Source organism: Mandrillus leucophaeus, unplaced genomic scaffold, assembly GCF_000951045.1.
Source record: "Mandrillus leucophaeus isolate KB7577 unplaced genomic scaffold, Mleu.le_1.0 Scaffold535, whole genome shotgun sequence".
Taxonomy (NCBI): domain Eukaryota; kingdom Metazoa; phylum Chordata; class Mammalia; order Primates; family Cercopithecidae; genus Mandrillus; species Mandrillus leucophaeus.
In genome coordinates this window covers 578,004-599,456 of record NW_012105753.1, presented here as the reverse complement: position 1 = coordinate 599,456, position 21,453 = coordinate 578,004, and the positions used below count along the sequence as shown (strand labels likewise).

The 21,453-nt window shown below is 38.3% G+C and overlaps 1 protein-coding gene across 3 annotated transcripts in view; it reads left to right on the top strand.

The window, feature by feature from the left end:
- ANK2 (ankyrin 2, neuronal) overlaps positions 1 to 21,453 on the top strand; it is a 602,309-nt gene that overhangs the window by 246,551 nt on the left and 334,305 nt on the right. For 2 of the 3 annotated variants that reach the window (XM_011997273.1, XM_011997276.1), the window contains exon 1: positions 20,878 to 21,159. The exons of the other annotated variant lie outside the window; for it this stretch is intronic. In XM_011997273.1, the coding sequence (XP_011852663.1) occupies positions 21,076 to 21,159 (84 nt within the window). In that variant the 5' untranslated portion in view covers positions 20,878 to 21,075. Of the gene's footprint in view, positions 1 to 20,877; positions 21,160 to 21,453 lie in introns of those variants that run through there. 3 annotated transcript variants of the gene reach the window in all.

The following is a 21,453-nucleotide window of genomic DNA, read 5'->3' as shown; positions in this document are numbered from 1 at the left end:
TTAAGAAATGACAGTAATTAGTGGGTATGAGGCCCACCAAGGTCCAATGAGTTGAAGTGAACTGCTCAGAGTTTATACCCACAGAGAGAGCCCGACCTGTTCACCTGTTGTTGTTCTTGCCAGTGCTTGCTGTCTGTCCATCCACGCCTCAGAATGACTGACTTATCTTGACGGCCAAAAACACCACTCTCAAAATGCCCTGGCAGATTAAAGAGGTACAGTTATGGGGATGTCTGTTGACCTTTTCTTAAATTCTGTGAGAGAAACAATAAAACATCAATACCTGGTCATTTGATTAACATCCATGCAATTTTACGTGGTTCTTGTTGTTCTATTTGACATTGAAATGTATCATCTGCTTTACTTTTTAATTTACTTGCTAATAAGATACAGTTTTCCACATGAAAAGTTAATAATTATATTTATTATCTAAAACAAAAATGTAAATTAAAAATCTTGTGTACTATGTGAATTATAAATACCATGAAAGGGCAATAAAATAATAGTGTATAGAAAGGTAATATTGAAAATGAAGCATGTGTTTCATCTGTAGAACTAACACAAAATCAGAAAAGAGTCAATTGTTTATATAACAGTAAAAAAAATCAACTAATATATTAGGGAAGGCTCAACCATTTAGAGAATGAAACATCTTATGTGTGACTCACTTGATATCTTCTTAAACAAGGTGGTCATCTCTAACCTGGATGAACTGTTTAACAAGGAGAATGTTTGACACAAGAACCTACCTAATTTTCCGCAGCTCAATTCCATACTGATGAGATTTTAAACAACAGGACTGGTTTGGGACTACATGATTAGGAGTCTAGAATATGTCTGTCAGATTTGTCCTTGATGCTCAAATTAGGCAAGATATCAAAAGATAGAAATAAAAGTAAAGTAGTTTTAAACGCAGAGAATAAAAATCCCATACAGAAAAGTACGATGCCTTTTGTAATGTAAATAAGGGATTGGACTCAGTGCGAGAAATGGAGGAAAAGAGCAGGAAAAGTCTGTTACAAGCTGAATATGGGTCAGTAATTCACTGCCATTGTTTAAAAAAAAATCTGCATCATGATGAGTGTGGCTTATATTATTTCTATGTTGGGAATGGCCAAGGTACTTTAAGAACTAAAAGGTAAAACTAAAGAATGTTAAAAAATAATACAAATAATAGGAAAGAAAGGAAAAGAAAGCCGTAGATGAGTACAGGTTTAAAACATTTCAAAAGATGAGCTGAAAACTGACTTGTATAGACACTTTTAAGAATGGGAAAAGATTTTTAAGTTAGGGGGATGTTGATCATTTCCGCTTTATATTGAGATGGAAGAAAAATGGGCTTGGTGAAAGCAAAAAGACTTTTTGGTGGACCATCAGTGTGATAGACATTATGAGAGACAAAGAGAATAGTAAAATTACCATCCTGGAAAGCTTCACTAAGATAATGAATGGTCATTTTTCTTTAAGATTTAAGATATTTGCTTGCTTGAAAAATACTTAACAGCTGACTGGAATTGTCTGCCAGCTTTGTGACTCTAATTTGAAGTTTGCCAAAAACTCTTTAAAATATATTACAAATTTTAATTTAAAACAAACAGAGGGAAGAGCTACACAACATTAGTATCTGTGAGACTCCTATTAAGATGCATTAGAAAAAAATTACTTTTATAATAATTTATTAATTGGCTCAAAATTTCTCTTTATTGCATTTTTCTGGAGATATTTATCTTTCCCTGAACCATTCATTCATCTTGCCTTAGATCTATTTATTTAAGGACAGAGAGGATGCCTTGGGGACTGTTGCAGGATAATGGGCAGATGGGCTGACTTCTTGCTTATTAGTAAGCTGAGATGATTTGACTCTAAACTTCTTCCTAAGGGATAGAGGCACTTAAAATGAGGTTTACTCAATCATGGAAGTATAATTGAAGTAAAGATATTATTTCATCTCCCTCCCTCCCACCCCATTTCTATTTTTTTTGGTATTCTTGTTTGACTTGATGACTTAGTGTTATCACTGATGAAACCTTAAGTAGACCAGTGGTTTGTTCTTTTGTTCTTTTGTTATCAGGATGGGACAGATGTAACTGCAGGGTTCAGCAGGAGGTAGCTAGGAGAAGCTTCTCATTAAACAAGAATTGAGAAATCCCATCTGAACACCCCTTCTCCTATTATTTAGTAAATGGAGAACACACGATGAATAAAACAGAGAAATTCTTAATATCAAATGCAAGGGTATGCAAAACCTGCAGGAAACTCTATGTGTGCTTTTCTTCTTTCTTTCCGTCTTTTTCCTTTCTAAAACAAGACATTTGTATTCACTCAAGTTAATCATAGTGTGTTTTGAGGTAATCATAATTAGATGTCATTACTGTGCGGTCAAGTTATACCTTAATCGATGAGCCCAATTGAGTACTTGAGACATAAAGAACTTCTCAAACCCAAACATCCCCAAAATCCTTGACAGGAATGCTAATGCTAGCACAAATGAACCAAAGCATTATTTTGACTCTAATGAACAGTTCTACTTACTGTACCACTCTAAGGCTGTACACACTGTTTGAAAAATATATGCAACTTAAATCATAAGCCTGTTTGTTTTTTGAGGAAGAAAGAGATATAGAATGTTTTGGATTCATGTCTTCTTTTGTTGATCTAATTTTTGGATTGGTTTCTAATATAGAAAAGCTGTTGTTAGATGGCCTTGTCCCAGACCTGGGGCACGAACTGTGTAGAGAGTCAAGGAAGGGCATGGGTTAAAAATACAGACTGTGAGGCAGTGGATACTGTCTTGCCTCTGAGTCCTTTTCCAGTGCCGGGTGTTCTTCATTCCCACCTTCACCCTTTTAACTGTTATTACAGGGGGATTCCATGCTGAGAGTGTAAACCCTTAAACTTCTGAGTCTGATACTGTTGGTGTAGGGACTCTGGAAACAGAGTCTCAGGAATGATTATATGGTCCTCAAATCTTTCACTTAGCAGTGAGTAAGGCTGTAACATGACTTTGAAGTATTGCCCAAAAGCAGCTACTTCTGTTATTCAAAGTCAGTGATACCAGTGAAAGATTTAAAAATCAGTTTAGGGAGGCCGGGCGCGGTGGCTCAAGCCTGTAATCCCAGCACTTTGGGAGGCCGAGACAGGCGGATCACGAGGTCAGCAGATCGAGACCATCCTGGCTAACACAGTGAAACCCCATCTCTACTAAAAAAAAAAATACAAAAAACTAGCCGGGCAAGGTGGCAGGCCCTGTAGTCCCAGCTACTCGGGAGGCTGAGGCAGGAGAATGGCGTGAACCTGGGAGGCGGAGCTTGCAGTGAGCCAAGATCCGGCCACTACACTCCAGCCTGGGCAACAGAGCGAGACTCTGTCTCAAAAAAAAAAAAAAAAAAAAAAAAATCACTTTAGAGAGAAGGAAAGTACTCTTTTACAATTAAATGACTTGTATTTTTAAAATTTATTATTCAAAGAGACAGTCACCCTGTAGTGTTTTCCCCCTGATAGGATAGGGCTCCTAGGCTGAGTTAGAATACTCACTCAAGTGCTTGTAGATAAATCTTTTCTGAAAATATCTGCTATCAAGCTTTTAGATGAAACATTCTCCTACCCAGGAAAACAGAGTTTTTCTAGAGAAATCCAATTTTAGAGTGAGCTTTAGAAGCTCCAGCTGACATTCACTATATCATAAAATAGCTTCCAGTATCAAGAAAAGCATGTGCGTCCATGTGGAATCACAAGCACTACTCCATTTGTCCACATTCGGCCGTTTAAGTTGGATTACACTTGAGAAAAATTAAATGGTCTCTCTCCTGTATTTGCAAAACTACATATTATTTGGCCTTAGGAACTTGATAAATAGGGATCCAAGGAATACCATGTTACCACCAGTGTAGCATAGGATAACATCTCTATTTCGTATTACATGAGGACAGAATGGCTGAGTGTGTACCAGGACAACAACCTCAGAAGTTTTAACTGTAGGGTAACCTTCTTATTTTAGAAATTAAGACACTGAAATGCAGGAAAATGGTTATAATCCAATTAGTGGTTGATCCAGGAATGGGATTCTTATGTTCTATTTCTCCAATAAAGCAGAGAAAAAAGCTGGAAGTCTGTAATGGCATGATAGGGGAAAAGCGCTCTCTAGGGAATTAAATCTAGGAAACCCAGAAATACTCAAAACCAAACAAAACTCCTCACACATCAAATGCTAAGTTCGTGTTATTATCACATGCCTAGTTATAGTTTTGGAGAAAAGAGATTTATTTCTCTTATAATAGTTACAATTTGAGAAAGAAGTGTGTGTGTGTGTGTGTGTGTGTGTGTGTAAAGTATCTAAACTGCAAGTTGCTCAGATGGAATTTGTCACTTTTATTACTGCCCTTATCCAATATTATAAAGAATCCCATCCATGTATGCGACTCTTTATGATAAAAAACAAATGGATAGTTTCTATTTAACTGATCTAACTGCCCCTTTGTTACTAGCAGTTGACCCCCATATTGACAACCTCCAGCAATCACCTGCCTTGCTTCTCTGCTTCTACATTGTCTCACTCCTACACAGATGCCTGGCTCTCTGAATTATAGGTAGAGCTGTCTTAACTATCTTGAACAATGTGTCTTGGCTTGCTGGCTGAGCCTCCACTGCCAGCCAGGTTTCCAGACCCAGTGTGTAGATCTGCTCTTTTCCTGCTTGCTTCATTTTTCTGTATGTTGCCATGCCCAGTTAGCTAATGGAATAGAATGAGTAATTTGCTGGGAATTACCTAAAAAGTTCAAGAGGAAGAAGCTTTGACTCCCAGGAAGACCTGGGTTAAATATTGGAAAAGGAATACCTTGAAGATAGTTTGAGATAGGAACCTTGATAGGAACACCTTAAGGATGGTAATTATGTCAAGAGGGGAAATCAAGATAACTTTTTACTGGGTCATGAGTGTTCCTTAGATTGTCAAAAAAGAGAAATCTGCTGTTTGTTTGTATTTTTATTTAGCTTATAACCTGATGTAGTTTTTCAATTAAACTAATAATCTAGTAATCTTGATTTATCTGCAGTCTATTCAATTGATCAAGAAATACACACTGTCTGCTTTGTGACTAGCATTACTGGAAAGAAAATATTCATGAGAAAGGACTGCAGCCAATATAAAGAAACCTCCTGGGGGTGGTTTTAACTGTCCTAGGTTTAAGTGAAAGTGGGAACACATTTTCCAGTGAGAAGAGAGTACCTTTTTATGCATGTCCTTGAGGGCAAGAATCATGTCTAAATTATCTTTTTATCTGTAGAAAGGAGAAGAGAAGCTGGCGCTTAGCAGGTGTGTGATAATGTTTGCTGAAGAAATACTGACAATCTTTCTGGGAAAATGTAGAGAATGAGTAAATTACCTGATTCTTTTCCACTTAATGACATCCTTCTCTTTTCTCCACTTCCTGGCTTAGGCTACCATGATGGGGAAATGCAGTTTGGTAATGCTACTGGAGTATGAAATTCATTTTCCTATGGAAGAAATGTTTAAAACAACAGTTTAGACATTATTAAATAGATATAATAATTATTATTCATTAAGTGTTGTTAATAATGATTAGATATAATTGAAAACTGTTTTACAGAGAACAAATGTTTCTGTTGGCTATCTAGGAACTCAAGCCATATATAATAAAATTTCTAGGCACAAACTTTGTGTTCAAACCTTGAGAACCTCATCGTTTTTCTAAGTTGGGTTGACATCTACCTTCCTTTTTTTAACTTTTTTTCTTAAAAAATAGGCTTTTCTACTATTCTAGATGTTATGAGTCTGTGGAAGAAATAACAGATACCAAGCGTGGCTTTCACTCAGAATAAAATGATCTGTATCAAAAGGTACTTTTTTTTTTTTTTTTTGGTGTGTGCTGCAGGTGGGTTGGGAAGGGAGTGTTCTGGATTTATCCAGTTGGAAAGAAAATACAGATGCATATTAAGCAGTTAGTGAGAACTAGCTTATGTGATTAATATAGACAGGAAGTGGCATAGTGATCAAAAGAGAAAGAAAGTTTTATGTAGTTTGTCATTTTTAGAAAAAGCTTCATGGTCAGTTTGGGATTTGAGGTGGGTAGGTTTTAGGGAGATGAAAGAAAATAAAATAGGTAATTTTTTTTTTTGTTTGTTTTTGAGATGGAATCTTGCTGTGTCTCCCAGGCTGGAGTGCAGTGGCATGATCTCAGCCTCCCGGGTTCACGCCATTCTCCTGCCTCAGCCTCCCGAGTAGCTGGGACTACAGGCGCCCGCCAACATGCCCAGCTAATTTTTTGTATTTTAAGTAGAGACAGGGTTTCACCATGTTAGCCAGGATGGTCTCGATCTCCTGACCTCGTGATCCACCTGCCTCGGCCTCCCAAAGTGCTGGGATTACAGGCATGAACCACCATGCCCGGCCAAAATAGGTATTTTTTAATCTGGAAATTTTTCACCAGCCCAGGAAAATAGGATTTGATGCTCCTCTTAGAAGTTCTCGTAACTCATCCTTAATAAAAATTTGATCATATTGTATTTTGATTTATCCATCTCCTTTTATAGATATTTGAGTAAAATGCTTGAAGGCAGGAATGTGTAGATGCATTTGGGCAATAGTTGGAAATGTTTCACCTTTATTCTGAAGATATTGAAGACTAAACACTTTTTTTATGAAGAATAAAAATACAACTGTCTGGAAATAAGATTGGAGGAGAAAACATGAAGACAGGGAGATAGTAAATCCTGTTAATTAAAATAATTCAGATAGAAGATAAAAAGGGGTGGAGCAATAGAGAATGGAAGGAATACCTAAGATGTATTTTCAAAGAAAAAACAAAATGTTTTATTTACTGGATGTAGGAAATTGAAAAGAGGAAAGGGAAAAGTTACTAGAGGTTCAAACATAGATTTTTAAAATTTCTGTCCAAATTAATGGGTAAAATGCCATAGCATTTGTACAACTGCCAAAACTGTTTTGCAGGTCTAAATAATTTGCATAATTACTGTCAGTATTTCTTTGTTCCTTCATTATTTTTCAACTCTATTTGTTGACCTTGAGAAAATTAGGTACCGTAGTCTCATATGTCTTCCAATGTCTGTGTTTTCTAGTGGAAAAAGAAAAGGAAATTGAAAACGAAGACAGCTACATTACATTTTGCCTGATATTGAATCCCTGGCCATTTAATCTGCTCCTTAAAACTCTCTTTGAGTCATTTTTTCCACTTTGAAATGTAGCTTCATACATTCAAGGACTTTTAGTAGTAAAAAAAAAAAATGTAGAAAATTATCTGAGAGTTTGGATGCCACATCCAGGACTTGAAACAAACAAAAAAGAAAATTATCTAGGAAAAAAATTAGAGAGTAATCACACATTTGAAGAGATACAGAAACTGAGGACCAAGTAAGTTATATGATTTGTTGTGAGTCCTGTTGTCAGTTAAGGACAGCATGGGGCTTAAAATCTGTGTGTGTTGACCTTCAGCCATCGCTTCTGATTGTATACCATAGTGATTCGGGTAAGACTACAGATAATCTTCCAAATGTTTATAATTAAGCTAACTTACATCTTACTACACAGATATGTATGCCTGCAGGAAATTCGAGGGAAAATTCATCTAGTTTTCACTTAAATTTAGACTGTGACAAAGGACAAATTCACACTGTGTGCCTCAACTGCAAAATAACCTGTATTTTTTGAAACTTTCTGTTGAGATAATGTTCTGTAGATTTCTTGCATTTCTGTACATCTTGTAAGCAGAGGCACTGACTGTCTTTGTTCTAGATTATTTTTTTCAAAGATGTTGGTATAGCAAGCAGCACAGAGAAGCAAAAGGCTGGCATGCTTACTAGCCAGTATAATAAAGATAAAGGTTCCCTCTGGAGCAAAGTACATACATACTTTGCCCATGATAAAAGATTCAGGCTTCCTAAACTCAGGGTTTCTCTCTGGTACACAGCCTGCTGAGTGTACTGGCATCTATCTAGCCTGTACACATTACTTTAATTGGGAGAAGGGAAACTGACACAAATATGCTGATGCTAATGTTGCTTGCAGTGGTATATAATAATAACAGCTCTTTGTTTCTGACCTGGGAGTCTCATATCTTCTACCACAATCTATGAGATTGTAGCAAACTAACTTGTTAGCTTGCAAATAGGATAAGATCTCAGTTCCTTCACAGTTCAACACTTTCTAGGCTGACAGATTTATGGGCCCAGGAAATACTCTTATACTTGGTTAGGCATAAGTAAAATTGAAAATGTTGTAAATCAATGGACTTAACTAAATTTTTACTTAGATTTCTATAGTTTTAATTAGAACAGCTTAAGGTCTAAGTGTGGCATTAATATTCTGGGTCTCAACTGATTAGATTTGTGAAATACTATTATACTTAGTTGCTTTCATCAATTTCAATCTGTGTAGCATTAAATGTATTATTATTGTTGTACTCTAAACGTTTTTGCAAATTAACAGGCTGGCAAAAGTTATTTTTTGACACTTATGCAAGATAAACTGGCAAGCAGATACTATGTAGTAATTTGTATAGTCAATGTGACCAAAATAGAAGGATTGACCATACTTTGGTTCCTAAGTTTTTTTGTGTAGGATTTGATGAAATTTCTTGAGGAGGACTGTTTTTCCTACTTGAATTTGGATACTCTCCAGGTCTGATTATCACCACATTATCAAGGCCCAAGTCACAATTTGTTCTTGGTAGTTAAGCAGATTAAATAATTAAAGTAGATATTTTCTATTCTGGTGTTACTCTAAGCCAGAAACATGAATAAGGCCTAAATAGAAAAGAACAAGGGAATTTATCAGATATGTAGGTTTTGTTAAGGCCCAGCCCAAAAAATATCCAATATTTATGTAAATCAGAAATAAAGACTAAATTCTAGACTGCAGTAGCAGGTTGTTAACAAGTTAATAAACTTTCTTCCAACTCTATTATGTGTTTAATCATTTTCCTAGTATAGAGTTTGAAGCTAACAAAGAATAAATATGCTTGCACTACATGTGTCCCTTTGTAGACATTAGTTCAAATCAGTTCTAAGTTATGATATATTTTTGTTTCATTTTTAAGCTTGTTTTTAAATTATCTTTTTTTGTATAGAATTTAAGGCTGTTAGGAGGTCATATAGATGTTATGTAGAAGAGGAGGGGCCAAGGAGAGTGCAAAGAGAGAGGCTAAAGAGAGAAAGTTCAAAAAAAGCTGCACTGTAGTTTAATATGAAAGAATTCTGGTGAATTGATTAGACAGTGGCTCACATTCAGAAAGCAGGATACATGAAACTCATCTTCAAAGATCAACGAAGACTTTTCTTTGAGAGGAAATAGTAGAGTTTGACCCAGTAATATGTAATCATTTCAGAAATTCATTGATAATTTTTTTTTTTTTAATGAATAAAGGGAATGCAGAACACTGCAGTTCTGGCTAGCAGAGTCTGTTCCTTTGGGAAAAGACCCCCTAGTATAGTATGCAAAGTCAGCCTGTCTGCTTTCTCTCTCTCTGGCCTACTTTACTTACTGGCCATCTGTGGCCTAGTACATTTTCCAAGATGGCTCCCCTTCCATATGCTCTACAGCAGTGTGGCCTTTCCACCTACCTCTCAACAAGAGGCGGAGTCGATTTCTTAACCCCTTGAACCCGGAAGGGCCCTGTGCCTGTTTTGACCAATAAAATATGGCAGAACCCTTAATTGGATAGGCACTTGCCATTTCCTGGCCTCTAGGAAGCCAACTGTAATAAAAGAATACAACTACATTCAAACCACCATACAGTGAAAACCCAAGCCATGGGGAGAGGCCTTGAAGAATGAAATGCCACATGGAAAGAGAGAGAGCACCAAGCACCAAGAAATCAAGTATGTGAGTAAGGATGCCATGGTAGGAGTAGATCCTCCAGCCTGAGCTGCCCCAGCTGACACTGCATGTAACAGAATGAATCAGCCAGGTGAGCCCTTCCTTAATCCCCGACTCACAAATTTGTGAGAAAAATAATATTAGTTTAAGACAGTAAGTTTGTGAGGTATTTTGTGAGGTAATAGGTAATTAGAATGCCACCATTCCTGACTGGATGGTAGGTAGAAGTTGGAGATTAGAAGTTAGAGAACACTAATAGGTAATACACTCTTTCTGCTGATTTTTTTTTCCTAAATGGAAGGAATTGTAGTGGTCAGTCATTAATACTTAATTCACAAGAGTGATAAAGATAGCAAACTGACTTCCTTTGCCATCTATTTTTTTTTTTTTTACACTATAGCTATTTATTTAAAGGCTCCTTGAAGCTTTAATGTTCATATTATCATTGGTTTCCACCATTCTTGAGTTTCTCTGGCAAAGGGAAATGTGAAAAACAGGCTCATCTCCAAGTTAATCCTCTTTTGCCTTCTTCTACTTAGATTCTATTATACAAACCCTTGATCTTAACTTGTGGTATTTTGCAGCATTTTGCAAAACCACAATAACAACAAAAAATCGTTTTCTCTTATTCAGCTTTCTACTTGTAATGCCTGAAGCATCTGAAACATTTCTGCCTCGTAGATAATGATTTATGTATTTTTTTCCTCAGAGCACCGAGTAATTGCTGGGCCTATGTGTTTGCTGAGGAGTGGGGGCTCCTGAATTCATTTTAGCCAAAAGACACCCCACTAGAATATATTAACACTGGATTAGGAATAAGAAAACTGAGAATTTAGTTCAAAGTGCCTAACTGTATATGCAACCTTGAGTAGGTAACATAGCCTAGGGGTTCCAATTTTCTTACTTACTAAGAGGTAGGAGCTGGATGCAATGGTTTCTAAGTTACCTTCTAACATTGGGATTCTTTGTGTTCTTGTAAATTTCACCACCACCATGGGTACATATCTTTTAAAATATGATTTACATTTATAATGGACTTAAATATGGAGGCCCTAGGTTATTTGTTGACTTTTTATCAATGGGCCCAGACTTTTTCTTCATTGTTAAAAGAAAAAAATTTGCCGTAACTTATTTTTAAGCTGGTTTAAGATAGAAAATGTTTACAGTAATAAAATTAAGTTGCCCCTGAAAAAATATGTGTTTCAAGGACATGACCTGCCCCAATGTGCTATTTATTTGCATTTATAGGAAAACCCAATTATAACAGCTATTTTCAAGAACTAATATCACTAGAGACTGAATGTATAGTAGAGCAAGCAGATGATAATGCGTCCTAAAAAACTGACCTAGCCGGGAACATGTACATGGTGAGCTCACCCACATTTTGTTATTCTTCTGTGAAATTCTACATTTCATCTAAAATATTGTTGCTGATATTTATGTAAAATAAGACATAATTAATCACTAGGCTAAATTTAGTATTTGTCTCAGGTGAAGTGAGGTGCTAAAATCGTATGTCATGATTTCCAAAAGTTCTCTTTTTAGATTGGACAGGGTAAATTTTGCAACCAAGTTACCTTTGGTAAACCTTATGTTGGACTGGCGTAAAGCGAAAACAAGCAGTCCCTAACCAATTGCTGCTGCTGCTTCTTTAAAATCCATCTCAGTGAAGCCTTGATTGAGCTGGTTGCAATTCAGGAAGGACATGCTCCATATATACATCAGACACAAAGGTCTTTCCTCCCTTAATCATTCACTGAGGGGAGTAGTTGTTTAGTGGACTCGTTTCTCTCTGGTCTCTCACATCTTAAGCAAGAATTTATGGCTCCTTAATTTCAAATCATAGCAGGTAAGATGTAATGCCAGCTTTTAAAGCTCATCCGTGTGAAGATGACCATGGTGTAAAGGCTACTTAGTGAGGTGGCGTGAGTGCTGTGTCCTGTCTTCCCTATGCTAACTAGTTGTGCTAGCTTGAGAGCAGTCCCTAATCGTTTTGGGTCTTGTTCCCTCCTTTGTCAAATGAAATGGATTTCACAAATTTTTCTTTGAGAGCCCTTCCCCATGTGAGACTTTTGTGATGATGAAGTCTCTGTTTGGGCAAGATGCCTTCCCACTGTCCTCTTCTTGTTTCTCACTTCCTCCTAGGACTTGTGAATATAACATTTTTAGTGGTGACAGACTAATGCATTTGTCCACCCCTCATCATCTTCTCTCTCCAGGACTGCTGTTATAGACTTTTAGATACCTCTCATCACATCCATTCTCTGCTTAGTTCCCATCCAGTAACGCTTTATAAGGAATGCTCTTTACAAAAACTTCAGATTTTATCATTTCACTTCTCTCTTTAAACCATTAAATGGCTTTGATGGCTTTTAGGTCTAAATCCTGAATCCTTAACGTGGCCTATTGAGCTCTTTACTCCCTTCATCTCTGGCATCTTCCCATGTCCCCCTCTGTTTTCATTTAAATGTGCTGCAATAAGCACACATGATATACTTTTACCAAGGGACAACTGGTGATATCAGGCTGAGGATGTTGCTGGGTGTGGCTGCTCAAATCCCTCCAGCTCGTCGTGGGAGATGGGCTCAGTCTTGTGGTCATGGAATTCTTCCTGCCTAGGCATAAGACTGGTTCTTCTATCTCCAAACATATTCCCTGAAACTTCAGAGGAAGTATGTTACATGGTTGCAAAATCTGCCCCTTTTTAGCCATATCACCAGTATATAACATCCTAGTTTTAGGAAATATTTTCCATAAGCTAACAGGGCCATCTTACTACATGGTTCACAAGGTATATAATTATGATTAGGTATGACACGTCGGTACTGTATTAGTTTAGGCTGCTGTAACAGAATACTATAGACTGGGTAGCTTAAACAACAAACATTTATTTCTCATAGGTTTGAGGACTGGAAAGTCCAAGATCAAAGTGCAGGCAGAGTCAGTGTCTGGTGAGGGCCCAGGCCCACTTTCTGGTTTGTAGATGACTGTCTTCTCATTGCATCTTCACATGGCTGAGAAACAAATAATCTTTCTTCTGTTTCTGCTTGAGGGCACTAATCTCATTCATGAGCAGTCCACCCTTATGACCTAATTACCTCCTCTGATAGTTAATTTTATGTCAGCTTGACTGGGTTAAGGAATACCCAGATAGCTGGTAAAACATTATTTCTGAGTGTGTCTGTGAGAATGTTTCTTGGAAGAGATAAGCATTTGAATCAGTCCACTGAGTAAAGAAGATTCACTCTCACTGATGTGGGCTAGCACCATCTACTCCACTGAAGGTGCAGATAGAACAAAAAGAGAGATGAAGGATGAATTCTCTGTCTTTTTCAGTTGGGACATCCATCTCTTCCTGCCCTCAGACATCAGACTTTCCAGTTCTAGGCCTTCAGACTCCAGGGTTTACACCAGCCCCTCCACCCTCTCTCTGGTTCTTGGAGTCTCAGGCCTTTGGCCTCAGCCTGAATTACACCACCAGCTTTCTTGGTTCTCCAGTTTGCAGATGTTTTATTGTGGGACTTCTCAGCCTCTGCAGTAGTATCAGCCAGTTTCTATAATAAATCCCCTCATCTATTTATATATCCTATTTGTTCTATTTCTCTAGAGAACTCTGACTAATATACTTCCCAAAGGTCTTGTCTCCCAACACCATCACATTGGGGGTTTGAATTTCAACATGTACATTTTGCAGGGATGCAAACATTTGGTCAGTAACAGATACCTACATGGGACACTGATAGTCTATGGATAAGCATGCTTGCTGAAACTTTTAGGCCTAGGATGGAGTCACTACTGCAGGCCTGGCTGGAAGCTACCATTCAACTATGTGGGCCTCATCTCAGTTCTGCCAATGTCATGGTCTTTTCCACCAGAGGGCATTCTCCAGTGCTGTTGTTTTTGCTCAAATGATTCTTTAACTCCCATTTACACCTTCCTTTTCATTTAGATAATTTCTATTTACAGCTCAGATCTTCTCAGTTTACAAGTCACTTTGTCTCAGAGGCTTTTCTTTTTCTTTCAGACTAGGTTGGGTGCCCCTGTTTTATGCTTCTGTAATACCCTTATCTCCTACAGAGGCTGTTACTGTATTTCTAGTTCTATGACCATCTCTAGCTTTAGATTGTAAACTCTGTAAGGAAAAAGATTATCTAGTTCATGCCAAAGCCCCAGCAACTAGCATGGGGTCCAGCATGTAATAGTCAGTGATCCTCCAAAAATCTGTTAGATGAATAAAGGAATAAATAAATAGAGAGGAGAAAGACATAGGTGAGAGGAACGAAAGGATCTCAAGGAGGGAGAGGAAGTACTTCTTGCTGATGCTGATGGTGTAACTACTAAGAACTGGGAGAAGTAAATAAAAAAGGCCTCTTGCCTGGCCCATGATCCTCATTTTAGCTTCCAAGGAGGTGGAACTACTAAATAGAGTTCTTCCAGGTCTTCTATGGAAAAGAAGAAGTATTGACTAACACTAGGACAGACCCTTGGCAATTCAGGGAAGGCACTGGAAGAGAGCAGTCCCCAGGCCCAGAAGTAGATCTAACCCCAACTCTGTGTACATTCCAACAAATACATGGGGCTTTTAAAAAAAATAGAGGCAGGGTCTCACTATGTTGCCCAGGCTAGTCTTGAATTCCTGGGCTTAAGTGGTCTTCCTGCTTTGCCCTCCCCAAAGCACCGGGATTACAGGCATGAGCCACTGTGCCTGGTTGACCAGGGGTCTTTTTATTGTGAATTTTGGCAAGCTGGAGTTTCTCTTTGTTATCTTTATATTCATATATTTCCCCCACTGATAACAAAAGTATAAAAAAGAAAGAAACAAGAAGAATTCTTAGGGAACCTCAAAAAAGTCATGTGTTTGTTTGTAAGATAGGCAAGCATTCTGTGTTTACATTCTCAGTGAGTCAAGAAGGGAGACCACCAGGGTCAGAGCAATGACTTTTGGCAACAGAAAAGGAAACAAAGGATTTATTGAGGAAAAGTGGAAGGAGGAAAAGGAGAGTAGACAGAAGCTGCTCTGGGATTGTGATTCTATAGATCTGGCAGGCATTCCTTTTTGCTACCCACCCCCAATAAACAATATTTTTCTCCTCATCTCTTCTGATCTCCCTGTAATTCCTTCTGGTTCCCTTTCTTACCAGACTAGTGCCTTCAATACAGGACATAGGATCAATCTTCAATAGCTAAGAATGTTGGTGCAATGGGAGTGTCATTCATATAACAGACATCCTAAAGTGGAAATATAACTATGTATTCCCTTAAAAACATGGGTAGATATGGTTAGTTACCATAGGCTAGCAGTTTTCGTAAAGAACACCATAATCTCAGTGATTAAACTCGCATGAGAAAAAGTTACTTGTGTCCTATGAGGTTTAATAAAAAAGGGAATAAGAGGTACTCTGCTCCACACAGTAATTCAGGGATTCAGCCTTTCCCAAATCTTTGCTCTTCCACCTTCTAGGTTTTTTTTCTGCCTGTGTATTCAGCTAGCAGATGAATAGAGATTACTCATGGGAGGGTTTATTAACTAGGCTTGAATGTGGCATACACTTCCACCTACACTCTATAGGTTAGAACTCAATCTCAAGACTGCAACCAACTATAAGGGAGGATGGAAAATATGACTGTACTAGTTTCTTAGGGTTGCTATAGCAAAGCACTACAAACTGGGTGGCTTAAAATAACAGAACTGTATTCTCTCACAGTTATGCAGACTAGAAGTGCAAAACAATGGAGTCTTCAGGGCTATGTTCCTTCTGAAGGCTCTGGCGAAGGATCCTCCCTTGCCTCTTCCTAGCTTCTAGTGGTTGCTGGCAATCCTTGACATCCCTTGCCTTATAGTTACATCACTCCAATTTCTGCCTCTGTCTTTGCATGGCCATCTTTTCTCTGTGTGTCTCTACATCTATTTTTTTTCTCATCCTATAAGGACACATGGTCATTGGGCTAGCCCACCCTAGTCCATTATGACCTCATCTTAATAGGATTACATCTTTAAAGACCAATTTCCAAATAAGGTCAATTTACAGGTGCTAGATATTAGGGCTTGAACATATCTTTTAGAGGGATACAGTTCAACCCACAACAGTAGTCTAGCTATGTGCCCAAAAGGAAAAGAAAAATGCTTTGGTGTCCCCTATTGGATCTTTGCCAAGTTGTTAAGATTTTCTACAATAAGTGATAGTGAGTGGGAAAGCCTTTTGAGGGCTTTAGAGAACTGAGATTTTTTAACATAGTTTCTGTGAAAAAATGTGTTTGTAACAACAGACAACTCTGACTCACAAATGGAGATAATCTACCTGTAAGACATAAAGGTTTATACTACAGGGAACTTTATCACACTCAAATAATGTTATGAATTTAAATAGTATGTTAGAGCTCTTAATACTATTAACTCTCGTTGTTTAATAAAATAGGCATATGAAAATTAGAATAATCACCTCTAAAACTCCATGCCTTTAAAATACGCTTAACATAAAACCAATAAAGACATCTTCATATTTCTACTTGGGTCATTGTCATCTGACAGTGGTTTCTGTTCCCAGCATTTTCCATCTTAGTCTTTGTTCATCTTATACTTTATTAAGTGGCTGCTTTTCATTGAAGCTGGCCATGATTTAATAAAAGAACAACAGCCTTCAAGTCTATTGAACTTAAGCTCTATATCTTATTAACTTTCTTACTTTGGACAAGTCACCAAACCCACTTTCTATTTCAGTTTTCTCACCTGTACTGTGATTGACACTAACCTTCTTGTGTGGTTATGAGAATCCCTTAAAGTCACTTAGTATTTATTGAGCATCTGTCATATGCTGGAACTCTTATAGGTGCTTGTAACATATCAATGAGAACAACAAAGATCTCTGTTCTCATGGAGCTTCCATTCTAGGGGCCAAAAGGGTTTTACGAATTATAAAATGCAAATGTAAGGTATTATCATCATTGCTATCATGTCTGCAGCAACTCCATTTTCTCAAATATCTGTAAAAATCTTATTTAAAATTATTTATAGCTCTCAGATATCAGAAAGTACATAAAGGGAAAGAAAAATCTAAGAAATAAAAAATAATCTTTTAGATGTCTAATTGTAAATAAAAACTCATAGTAAATACTGAAAATGTTTCTTTACTGCATTTAAAAATAGTTCCTAGTCCCCTATTATATGCCATGCACTGCAGTAGGCTTTATGTGGCATGCCAAGATAGATGTTAATCCTACCCTCAAGGAGCTTAGAGTCCAGTTAGGGACACGCTCACTGGAAAATGTACTATTAGGATAGGAAGTGAAGAATACTCGGCAGACAGGCACAAGGAAATTGATGGACAGCTTTCAGAAGAGGAAAGATGACTGCCCAGACACTTATAACATCTTGCTGACGCTTTCTTTTCTTTTTTCTTTTTTTTTTTTTGAGATGGAGTCTTGCTCTGTCGCCCAAGCTGGAGTGCAGTGGCATAATCTTGGCTCGCTGCAACCTCTGCCTCCCAGGTTCAAGCGATTCTCCTGCCTCAGCCTCCCGACTAGCTGGGATTACAGGCACTCACCACCACGTCCAGCTAATTTTTGTGTTTTTAGTAGAAATGGGGTTTCACCATGTTGGTCAAGCTGGCCTCGATCTCCTAACCTCGTGATCCACCCACCTCGGCCTCCCAAAGTGCTGGCATTACAGGCATGAGCCACCGCACCCGGCCCTGTTGACATTTTATAGAAAATGTCAGAGAGATATTTACCCCCTGATGCTGTAATTGACACAATACTATCAGCACCTGCTTAGCTACTGGCTGGGATTTTTATTTTATACAGAATGTTAGATGTTTACATCTATGTTATACTGTATAGTATTTGGGCAATACTTTGTACAGGAAGTGCATTGTATACAAGTTTAAGTAATATTTCAGAACGACAGTGCTATGGTTTGAATATTTGTGTCCCCTCCTAAATCATGTTGAAACTTAACCCCCATTGTGATGGTGTTGGGGGATTGGGCCGTTAGGAGGTGATTAAGTCATGAGGGTAGAGCCCTCGTGAATGGGATATGTGGCCTTATAAAAGGGCTGAAGGGAAATAGGTAGGCCCTTTTTTGCTTTTCTTTCCTTCTGCCATGTGAGGACAGTGTTCAATATGCCATCGGGAAGCAGAGACCTGGCTTTCACTAGACAGTGAGCCTGCCGGTGCCTTCACCTTGGAACTTCCCAGCCTCAGAATTGTGACAAATAAATTTCTATTGTTTATAAATTACCTCATCTCAGGAATTTTGTTATAGCAGCACCAACACACTAAGATACACAAGCAGGCAGCAGGGTAAAGCAGACCGTCAAACTGAGAAGCCAAAATCTGAGAATTTACAACCATGCACTGTGTGTTTGAATGTTGACAGAGGAGGCATTGTTACAAAGGCTGTCAGAACATAATCAGAAGTTACTAATTCATAAACTGTTGAAATACGAAGTACATTTGTTTTCAGTTTACATTGCAGAGGTGATGTAAAAGCAATGATTCTATTACTAATTGGGCTACCAAACCCATTGATTGAAAAACATGTTCTGACTTCAATTGACAAAGAAGAACATTAATAGCATCTCTCTCCTATAGATCCAGTTACAATAAAGGTCTTCCATTTTGTTTCTTCTTTTTGTGGTATAATAGTTTCCTCAACATTTTTGCCAAGAAGTTCCCATCTCAGGACCTTTGAACTGCTATTCTCTTTGCCTAGAATATTCTTCCTTCAGATAATTGTTTGGCTTGGTCCCTTCATTCAGATTTCTAAAGAGCATTCCTTAGCACCTTGTGTGCTAAGCACAGTTAACATGTGTCTCTCATCACTCCTTATTCTACTTTTTTTCCCCAGAGCATTTGTCACTATTATTTTTGTTTACCACCTAGTTCCACTGTTAGAATGTAAGCACTATGACTGCAGAAATGTTGCCTGTTTTGTTTATCATGATATGCGCAGTAATTAGGGCAATGTGCCTCTATACTCAGTTCCTGGCACATGATAGTCATTCAATAAATATTTATTGAGTAACTGAATGTGTCCAAGCTGAGGCTGCTCCCAAGGAAGGTCAAGAAAGGGTCATCTAGAGGGATGAGGTGAGGGAATGAGTGAGGTGTTGGGAGAGCAGGTGGTAGGGGAGTAGGAAATGGCATGGGGATTTCAGTGGGGGCTCTGACCACAGTGGGAGTTGGGCTTCTGGAAGCTTCTGTAGAAGCCCTTTGGGGTTTTGTTATCTTTTTAAAAAAGAGAACCTTTGCCTCTTTGGCCTGGCTGTGTGATCCAAGGTATCACTGAAGCAATGGTGAGAGAATGGCATTGGTGGAATGGGTCTGCTGAAACAGGAGGAGGGTGGAGGGAGTGAGGGGCAGCAAAACAGGTTGACTCTAGATGAGGACATGGAGGGGCCTTAGAGTGGTAAGGCAGAGAGAAAGAATGATCATAACAGCAATGGGGAAAAAAGGTGAAATTCTGTTGCTGTGCCTGATGATGGAAAGGTGAGTTCTCAACTGCTACAGTCATTTTCACATAAACGTTTCTTAAGGTACACTTGCAGAGTTGAAAACTGTGTCTATTTGTAATAATAATAATATTAGCAATAGCAACACATTTACATAGGCACCTTCCAATTTCAAAGTGCATTTATATACATTATCTCATTGGTTTAATCCTTTCTCTATTTTTACTTGTAAGTATGCTGTGTATTATAGTTTACATACATTGTCTGGGAATAAGGGCAAGTGTTTAGAATATACATATGTACATTTGTACAAAATATATCAGGTTCTGGTTGCATCTACAAGTTTATATATATATATATATATATATATATATATTTTTTTTTTTTTTTCCCCAAGACAGAGTCTTGCTCTGTAACCCAGGCTGGAGTGCAGTGGGGCAATCTTGGCTCACTGCAACCTTCGCCTCCTGAGTTCAAGCAATTCTCCTGCCCCAGCCTCCCCACACCTGGCTAATTTTTTTTTTTTTTTGTATTTTTAGTAGAGACAGGGTTTTACCACATTGGCCAGGCTGGTTTTGAGCTCCTCACTTCGTGATCCACCTGCCTTGGCCTCCCAAAGTGCTGGGATTACAGGCATGAGCCACTACGCCCAGCCTACAAGTTAATATTATTAAATATACAAGTATGGCCACCTTAATCAATAAGTGAATTTGGGTTTCTTGCTATAAAAAGAAGCCCCATTTTTTAAATCAAGAATTCCAGAACTTTATTGTCCTTGAGAGGACAATTGTGTTTTATTCATCAGTCAATAGACATAATTAGATTAAGAAAACTTTTGAGATCAGTTATAAAATATTGTAACTCCATTAGTTTTTAATGTCTGTATTACCGATAGTGTCTTAGATATTTAACAAGCCTTGATTAACTGCTTTTAATGTGCCATGGATTATGCTCAGTTCTGGGAAGTTCAGTTCTCCCCCTACCCAGACACACACAAACACACACATACACACACACACACACTCCTGACCTAAAACTCTTGGCCTATCCAGGAAAGACAGTTATGTGTCTGTGCAGTTGTGTAATACATTTTAACAGGTACTCTTACATTGGAAAGAGAAGGCACAGGAGAAGAGAGTGGTTGGGATTATCTGGAGGCTGGAGAAGCTGTTCTCAAGGCTTTATGACAGAAGTCATCCTTGAGCGTAGTTTTAAAAGATTGTATTTTAAACCAAGTGAATAACATCTGAAAAACATAGCTTTCTTATATTCACTTTAGGATATTAATAGTCAATCCTTTTCCTTAAGTAGCCTCTTGACTGGCTAAATGTACCTCTTCAGGTTCAGAGACACATTCTAGAATGCTATGGTTTTCTCATTATGCGTTGTATCTGTTCCGTGTTGAAGTACCTGTAGGAAGAAAATTAAGTACAGGTTTTGTGTGTGGGTTGAGAGCTGATCCTATCAAGGGTGTGTCAGAAACCAACCAGCAGAGTCCCCAAATCATTCGAGTCCCTGGCATTCTTTTTTCAAGGCTTTCTTCATTGTAACCGGTTCCTGATGGTAATTGGTTGAATCAGATTTAACAATGCAGTCAGATAAACAGTTGTGGCAGCTGCTGCCATGGCAACGTCACCGTCCTTACCCTCCCAGTGCGCGCCCCTTCCCCACCCCTCCTCCTCCTCCTGCTTTCCTCCAGTAAGTGCATACTCGCTAGTGGTCTGTACAGGCGGCACGGTTTGATGGCAGAGATATTTTCTTTCCAAACTGTTCAAAATGATGAACGAAGATGCAGCTCAGAAAAGCGACAGTGGAGAGAAGTTCAACGGCAGTAGTCAGAGAAGAAAAAGACCCAAGAAGGTAAATCGCCAGAATTAGGAACGTCTGTGTATAAATATGTATGTGTGTACATGTGTGAGTGTGTAATATCAGCGAGGCTATGGAAACCGTGGAGCATTATGAGTAACTGTAGACGATAACAGTGCCAAGCCTTGCTTTTTTAACGAGGCAGGTGCAAACTGCTGCTTTTTGAGAATAGTAAAGAAGCCATGGCTCATAATGGATACACTGACTGGAGCGTGGTGAAGTGAATAGAGATAAGGTGTGTTCCACATGTGGATTACTGAGGACTGTGGCCACTGATGGATACTTCTG